We start from the raw sequence: 9403 nt of genomic DNA on the forward strand, positions 1-9403 counted from the left end.
CATGTTTGTTATCACAGCTTTCTTCATTTTCGCCTTCCTACCTTATCTTGTGCTTGAAGTATTTCCATGTTGAAAGAAAACTTTAAAGCTAATATGAATGAGATAGAACTAAGTGTATATCTCCTGATATTTTTCGCCTTTCGATGTGACTGATATTTGTCAACAACGTTGTAAATTGTTTTGTGTATGGCATTTTCGACCCTAGATAAAGAAGGCCTGTAAAGAATTTGACAAAAAATGCTTAAGATTTTTTAAGTTTCGAAATGTACTCATTGTCAAAGGAATATTACTAAGCTTTCTTGTCTAGGTACAATTTTACTTGCAAATAGGTTTCCTTTTTGTAAACACAACTTTCCCCCCTTACTTTTCATTGTTATATACATGCTGGTTTTATACATAACGAGAAAGTTTTATTTGTCAGTTCTTTCAAATATGTAAAGAAGTTATAACCCACAATCGACGATAGTAAGAGTTATAAAAAAAAGACTATTTTGTCGCTGGTCACGCTTCTATTTCATTAAAAGAAAACTTCTCGATTAGTATGATTAAATAAAGTAACATCCTGGTAATTTTGATGAAATTCAACGCTATGCAAAAATAAAGGAAAATCTAGTTACTAAATTTAACGCTCACTTGTATAAGGCAAGCTACCGACCAGGAAAAATTAGCATCTAAACGGAATGTCACGTTCTGTTCAGTCAGACACAACAAGATTTTTTTTTTCTATTTACATTTTTTTTTATCTATATATAAATAAAATCAGTATTAACAATATTTACACCATATTTATACAGTTATAATTTACAATATGTATATCTTAAAAGTCTCTTTCAATCCACGTCATCCTGGTGTTCGCTCACAACCACGTCCATACACGCCTCGTTTCACGACGGACTCCCGCCAACTGATTCCCAGTGGGTCTCCGGTCTGTTGAACGTCATTGTCAACACACATATGACTAGATATTATCAGGATTATATCAGGAACCTTTAAATTAAATAACATTTTTAAGTCACAGGTTACGTATACCTAAAAAAAGACAAGTCACCATTGACTATCATTGCACAAATGGCACACCGTACAAACAGTAAATCTAACCAAACACTGTTATATATTTAGACAGCGTTAAGAATACACAATTTCTTAACACAAGTTGTTTTAACAACTAAACCCACGACACCGACTGTATAAGCGGCAAAACAAAATACATTGCGTGCGTACATAACTTAGTACATGCACAAAACCAGAACATTACACGCATGAGTAACTCTACTCAGCAAAACTTGTATACGTAAACAGTAACAAAAACATTATTTAACCCGTTTTCTTACAAAGTTAACAAATCTTAATGCAATATCAAAATACTAAATCATAAGAAAATTTAACTTACCCCTCATGGAGAAATGGTTACCGTTGTAATAAACTAACTATCTATACATCTTGGATTGTACGTCAAGCATTTAAAAAGTATGAAAACGTGGACCCCGGCTACCTGGTCAGCAATGCAGCGATTTAAATACTCCAAATACAATAGGCCGTAACTGACCGATGCCTGCAATTTCTAAATTTGAGGTTCATTACAGGTAACAGAATAAAGAGGATCCGTAAAGGAAAAATAGGTAAAAATCATAAACATAAATAAAACAATAATCGGGATTAAATTTTGATTGTGACACGGAATACCTACCGCTTTTCTCATCAAGGAAAGATAACTCCTATCGGGTACCTGACAGTGTTAACTGTGACTTCTTATCCCGATGTGTTGGCATTGTTACGGGGGGAAATATAAAGGTAATAGGAGGCGGAATGCGATGAGTGAGTTAACTATCTGACAAACGGAAGGACTTCCCTTTATACGAGGGTCTTTCAAAAATCATGTAGACAATGTCGCTCTTCGTCATTTTATTTTTACAAAATTTAAGATCAACACATTTTCATAAGTATAGACATTTTTGTCGATTTCTGAAGTTTCATTCCATTTAAATTGATGAAACACATTTTATTTAATTTCAAAATTACCACGGAGCACTCTTAACAACAATGTATCAAAAAAAAAAAAAACAAAAAAAAAACAAAAAAAAAAAAAACAAAAAAAAAACAAACAACGTAGTGAAAGTTTCTCAAAATTTCTCTCCCTCTTTATTTGCTCACACGGTTTGTAGCGCATTACCCAATCATTAAAAACGTCTCCAAAACACATGACACTTAGTTTGCTAACCGTTGCTTGAGTAGCATATTAAGTTATCAAATTCTTTACCGCATACCTCTACTCTTTAAGTTGCGCAACAGCGAAGCGCAGATCACTTTCTATGACGTCACTAACTCTTGACTAGATTTTTACCTGTAATCGTTTTCCTCGCAGACCGTCCATTGTCAACTTCAAAGTCTCTACCAATCAAAAACTATCTTTCCTATTTACATACAAATGCATGGCTCACTTTTGATATATTTCTTGGTTCCTTCAGCATTTTTAGAGTTTGTTTTAGAGGTTTCCCGGGTGCAATACAAAATTATATAGCTACGCGCTGCTCCTTTTATTCTTTTATCAATAAAGACTGCCTGTTCTCTGATATTGATGTCTTTTGAATGAAAAAAAAAATACAATACCTCATAATTTGGCATCTGAGATAATGTGACAATACTAAGTTTGAACGTTATATTAAATTTCGTTTTAGTGCAAATTATAAGAGATATGATTACAGACATTATATAAAGTATATTGTTATTAAATTGCTCAATTTTGACATTGCTCCGTGACCACATTATTGCAGTCTTAAATTTTAGATAATCGATTTTTAAACCAGAGCAGGCTACTGACAAATAGTTGATCTTGCAGGACTTTCAACAATCTTGTGTACAGTCAATATTTCGTAAATTCTAAAATCCTTTTCATAACATCATTTGCAAGTACAACCTATCGTTGAGTTGTATTTTGACTGTCATGTTTCATACCAATTGTTAGGCCAGTGGTTTTTATATAATTTTGACTACGGATTCTCTCTTTACCTGATCAATACAAGGTTCACAACGGATGTGACCGGTCGAGTTGAGATGCTTACTTCTCGTAGGCACTGGATTCCACCTCCGGTCTTTCCAGGAGTCTGTGTTTTGCCCTGTTCTCAATTTGCATTGTTTGCAAATCAAGATATTTTTAAAATTTTGTTTCATATCACAGTTCCATCACGTTTTGTTCATAGATCTGCCCCTGCCATGAGATACCAGTTGATTTAGGAATGGCCTTTTATTTTACCTATCGTTAGGAAGGAATTTGCTTTTACTGAGTTCGCACAAATTTTGCCAACCACCATTACCGGATGAAAAGGAAAAGACCAGTCAACTAGCTCTTATGAATGTTCAGAAATAAAATGCTGCCGTATTACATTATCTGAGCTGATTAAGGTATACATTATATATAAGAACTGCTGTAATCATCAGATTCGCATCAATCTTATTTTTCATGTATTCTTCTCATATTTTACTGTTATAAAAACTTATCATATTCCTTTTCTTCAACAGTCATGAGTAAAATGTTCGTGGACTTTCTGTACAACCCTCGTATATTTTATTTCCTGAATCTATGGATTGGATAGACTAGTAACTATTATAATTTGACTATCAGTATAAGAGTGTATCGTTAACAGATATTCTGATGTCTTTAGATTTTTAACTTAAAAATGAAATAATAATACACTGCTTTAACGATGGTAATTAGAAGACGACAGTTTCTGAATGAATGATTAATTTTGATTCATTATATGAACGTTATGGCATTGAAGTGAATACAGTAACAACAGCGTGGATGATTCATATAAGATCATAGTTGCATCATATTATACTTATAAGTTCCCTTTGTCATGTCATTGTGATTGATAAAGCTATATACGAGGGTTGATCCAAAATAATGTCACAACTTTTATAAAAATTTTAATAATCGAAAGTTTACAACAAAACTTAATATACTCATATCTCTATCTATTTTGGCTTTTGACCTAAAATTTCATTCAGATATATGCAATAATTTATAGAAAATTAAAATAAACACAACTTTGGGTCTCGTCTTTCGCTGCATAGAAAGAACGTACCGACGTCGTTATGACTTTCTCTTCGACACAAATTTTGAATCTGATGATACATAAGATTTATGTAAAAAGGAATGAATTTAGAAATAATATTTGGACAAAGTTTAAATAATTTTAATACTACAACTCAAAACAAGACTTTTTATAGCAAAATTGCAGTAAAGATTATTAAAAAGAAGCATGCGAGAGATTAAAAAGATATGCATATGAACTGAAAATGAATGTCGTAATGTAACGTTATAACAACGTCGGTAACATTCTAGCCGTGCGACGATAGACAAAACCTATCGTTGTTTATATTTTAAAATTTAAAAACAGTATTTTATAAAATAGAATAAAATTTTAAGGGAAAAATCAAAATAGATAGGGTATTAATATGTCAAACTTTGTTAATAACATTTGATTATTAAAGATTTTATAGCAGTTGTTAAATTACTTTTGGATCAACCCTCGTATGTGTTGGTTCTAATGCTGATACCGAGTATGTATATTTAACCATAAAAAGATTGTATTTTCTGATAAAAATCAATTTTTAATTTTTGGTTCGGAGTAAGTTCCGTTCTAATATTTCTTTAGGTAAGAAAGCCTTGTATACTTCAAATATAATAGGAACGGTTAAAGGAATACAAGTACTGGTACTGTATCTTCTGCGAAAAAAAAATTGGGGGACTAGATGGGAGAAGTCAAGTTCACTATAGAAAGAATAAAAGAGTTGAATTTTTCACAATGGCCAAACAATTGACATGAAACATGTCAGTTAAAATATGATCAAATGATGTTGTTTTTACACACTGGGTCATTATAACGACCACAGAATTTGCAAAATGCCGATTTTAAACGAGGTTGTTGAAAGTGCTGTAAGATCAACGTAAGTGTCAATAGCCTGCCTCGGTTTAAAATTAATCGTACTCAGAACATGCTCTTGCAAATAGTATTTCGTGAAAAAGACATACAAACGATTTTAATTGCAGCTCAATATTATAAATGACACAATATCAACTCTGTTTGCTGACATAATTATACCTACCTCCAACATTATAAAAGGACACAATAATACAATATGTAACACTGTCCAATAATATAATCATACGAACTTTCTATATTATAAATGACACAATATTTTCCATGCTTAAGCCATCGCCTAGCTGACGCAGTCTTTCATAGAAGTCATAATATCTATGAAATTTTGACACAAGTTGAAAGATCGGGGTTCCCTAAATTTCGGCCCTGTTAAAAATAAGTGATTTAAGGTCCTCATTATTAATTATATTTCCGTAACAGAACTGACGTGTCCAGCAGGATGTAGTTGTAGGATGAAGAAGAAAACAAAGGAGGATTATGATTCAGATGTCTAGACACTGTATAGTTTTTTGTAATTAGAAAGTTAAGAATAGTCGAATGACGATGGATATCATACTGAAGCAACAAACAACATTTTCAACGGAAAAAATATCTTCATGTGATTATTGTAGTAACCAAACGTTTATAAAAGCTGATATATTGTAATTGTTAATATTTCCATACAGTCAACGATATGCTTCTACAAGCAGCAGTTTTGAAATCAAAGTTGAATAAACATGTCCAATTATTTAACAGGTTTAAAATTCTTTCTCTGCCAACTCGTTCAAAATAGATCGGAGAGAGTTTTGAATTGCAATTATTTGGTGGCTATTCCAAGTGAATATACACCCTTCAAGTCTCTTCCAAGGAGAGTCATACTTTCGTCGTAGAATGTTTCCCTGTTAACCTATTGCTCTATAACTTATAGTGGAGAACGTCAAATGGCATGATCTGTGTTGAATCTACTTCTGAATGTCATTTTGTTCAGAATAGAAGATGTTAAAGTTGCTAGAGAATTTTTTCCAAAGGGAAATTTTTTTTTATTTAGTTTGATTTAAAATCAACATATCAACACATTGAAATATTTGAGTATCAACACAATGTTTAATTTTTCTGCTCGTTCTCTTTTCATGAGCCATACATTTTTTATATTTTATATTTATTTCGACATTTCTTAATTAATATTGTTATCACAATTTGTATATATTATCTTTTTTCTTTACATTTTCTTCAAAACATTTTTGTTAAAACATATAATGAATGTTATTGAGACATTCAGCTTATTACTATGTACATATATTTGATAATTTAGCAAAATTTTAAGTCTCAATTGGATTATAAAATTCAATTTCTCTATATAAAATGCAACTTATAACATGTATTTTATGTACATCAAAATTTTTATAAATGTCTAGTGTTATTTACAAAGACATGCTGGAATTTTAAAGATCAACGGTACAAATAAAAGTTAAAAAAAGAATTGAAAAGTTTCTTGTATCTCTTGTATCTTAAAAAATCAACCGGTAGAGATACAAGAAACATTTCAATTCTTTTTTACCCCTTGAGTAGCTTACAATATCTTGTGAATTTACTCGCTTTTATTAAAATATTTCTAATTTACGTGTATAACTTGATTGTTTAAACAATAATTGAATTTTTTATTCAATAATGTAGAAGTTTAACTGCATTTCCCACAAAAAATCGTTTCACAAACAGAAGATTGCGTGATTCCTATGTGGGTACTTCAACATGCAATTAAATTTTCAGTTGTGCACTCGGTTGGTCTCATACTGGTACGATGTTAAACTTTCAAAGTAAAACATGGGAGAGGACTACCCAACTTTTTGGAAATTTTGAAAGATTGTGTTCTATCTCTTTGACATACTGTCAATAAAATATGTTCAAATCAAACAAAAAAAAAAGCAAGAAAATAATGAAGATTCATCGTCCTTTTTTTTAAATTATTTTTTTTTAAATTAAGCTACAGTTAAGTGTCGTATTCGTATCCCCAAATGTTAATTTTATGAATGGTGGTGTACAGTAGATTCAGACAAAAGAACTGTTCACAGATACAAAAATACTGTGTATGTACTTTTTTCAGCGTGGGATGAATTTACGCTATGGACCCAATCACAATTTTACCGCGCAAATTTGTTTCAAGTGCATGCAAATAAAGAATACATTAATTTTCTTAGCATTAAAGAAACCCGTAAATAAAACCGAAATTGTGATTCCTGGAATATGAAAAAGTAGGTTTACAGTAATAAAAACAACAACAAAAACCATCTCTAGCCTTCCTTAATCTGCATCTAATCTAAAATAATCTGTCTTACTTTTCTTATTCCCACTTCCAATTTGCATGTATTAAGACAGGGATTAAAATTGTAGCCATAGCAAAATATAATAATGGACTGAGTGGAAAATTACGTTTTCAAAATTGATTTTTAGAAGCATCTCTTGGTATATTTTTCCTTTTCCTGAATGTAGTTGTAATGATGAATTCGAGTGGCAGAGCTGTGGACACACAGCACACCCAGTATAACCCAGTAGATGTTGGAACCCTACCATCCATTGTTTTCCTTGTTATTCTCATGGTCATTGGAACAGTAGCCAACGGTCATGTTTTCGGAATCTTTCTCTTACGTTATAAGAGTAATAGTAAATCAACATATGTCACTTTCGTTCTTGCCCTGGCTTCAATTGACCTACTCATCTGCGTTTGTGATCTTCCATTAGAGATATTGGATCTGAGATACCCATATGACTTCTACAGTGCGACAGGATGTAAATTATATAAACTTGTGAGTGCAACACTAATTTTAAGTTCTGTATTTACTTTGACCCTCTTGTCACGTGATCGTTTCAAACGAATTCGCTATCCTTTAAGCTCACAATGGTCGAATTCCACATGCAGACGGTACATAGCAGCAGTGATATTATTATCATTTATTCTCTCTGCTCCCGTTATTTACATCCACGGCCTACGTAAGGCAAAACTCTCTGACGGTACCGAAGTCGAGCGGTGTTTCTTTGAAGACGACGTTGAAGAGAAATTTAACCTGCCTTTGATATATCTTTCTGTACTTTACTTAATTTTTATTGTTTGTTTGTTCATCTTAATCATGAGTTATACTTGTATATGGATCTCAGTTTATCAGAGCAGAAGGTTCTTTTACCAAGCAGGCAACAAAAGAGAAGATGCATCATTATCAAATATTACCGAGGAGTTTCAAACTGTTTCACGTTCTTCAGCATCTACTGCAGGTCCCGAGCAGGTAGTCTCTACAAACTCCGTAGCTGACTCAATAGAAATTGATTTAAAAAATGAGAAGAAAGTTGACAAAACGGCAACTTCTCACAGTTTGATGGAGTTTTCAGGAAGATTACGATCAATGAATGTGGTACCAAAAATTCAAAGGAAGAGAAAAGTGTTGGTCGGCAATCATCGTTCATCAGTTATCATGTTTATTATAACTTCCATCTTCATTTTCGTCTTCCTACCTTATCTTGTGCTTGGGGTATTTTTGTGTTTAAAAGAAAACTTTAAAGCTAACATGAATGAGGTAGAATTAAGTGTATATCGCCTTTCTATGCGACTAATATTTGTCAACAACGTTGTTAATTGTTTTGTGTATGGTATTTTCGACCCCCGATTCAAGAAGGCCTGTAAAGAATTTTATAAAAAATGCTTTACATTTTAAAACTTTCGAAAACTTTTCGAAACGAACGTATCATTGTCAAAGAAAAATTACAAAGCTTTCTTGACTCATTTGTTGTACTTAGAATAAGTGTTTTTTGGGCGGGTTGGGGTAGGTGGGTTAGTAATTATACTATTTAAATAAGGCTTTCTAAAGTAATATAACGATAAAAATTGATTCAAAATGTTCAAAGACTACACCTTGTTATTTGAATTATAAACGAACTGTGCAGTGCCTAGATATTGACCTATCAAAACAGAGTTCTCCCAAGTGTTCTTGTTCTTCCTCTTCTTTCAACTATAGTCCAGCTGGACACATCATATCTGATGATGCATACAATAAAAGTTGAGTTAGTTTTAAATACTTGTAAGGAGGAGGTCTTTATCAATAAACAATACACTGTTGTACATGGTAATTTGTGTCTAGCCCTTTTTTGCATTATAAAGTGGGGTAATGAAGAGAATGACCTTTCTCAGCTATTTTTAGAAGATTAATTTGATAAGGGGTAAATACAACGAGAATTTAAATACACTTTAGTTTCCGAGGCTGACGAAGGCAATTTAGGGAAGTGAATTGTCTACAATTTTGGGGTATGAAATACTTTGATAGGTTGTTTTAGGAAATTAGGGGAATAAGACCTACGGTAGTCAAAACCAGCGCATTTAATAAAATATATCGAATTCATTTGCCCAACAAAGTCTTTTAAACTTAAAATCTTTTGCACATGCAATATTTTCTGCTAAAATTGTCCGGTAATAATTGCTATAGAGGCTAATTTTAAGGGTA

General features: G+C 32.1%; 1 protein-coding gene across 1 annotated transcript; it reads left to right on the forward strand.

The window, feature by feature from the left end:
- Positions 1 to 7414: 7414 nt before the first annotated feature.
- Positions 7415 to 8620, forward strand: LOC133181348 (neuromedin-B receptor-like). Its single transcript, XM_061315869.1, has one exon. It carries the CDS (start codon positions 7415 to 7417, stop codon positions 8618 to 8620), a length of 1206 nt encoding a protein of 401 aa, XP_061171853.1.
- The last annotated feature ends 783 nt before the right edge of the window (positions 8621 to 9403 follow it).

Source organism: Saccostrea echinata, unplaced genomic scaffold (assembly GCF_033153115.1).
Source record: "Saccostrea echinata isolate AGI-Se365-2 ecotype Australia unplaced genomic scaffold, CSIRO_AGI_Sech_v1 ptg000001l, whole genome shotgun sequence".
Lineage (NCBI taxonomy): Eukaryota > Metazoa > Mollusca > Bivalvia > Ostreida > Ostreidae > Saccostrea > Saccostrea echinata.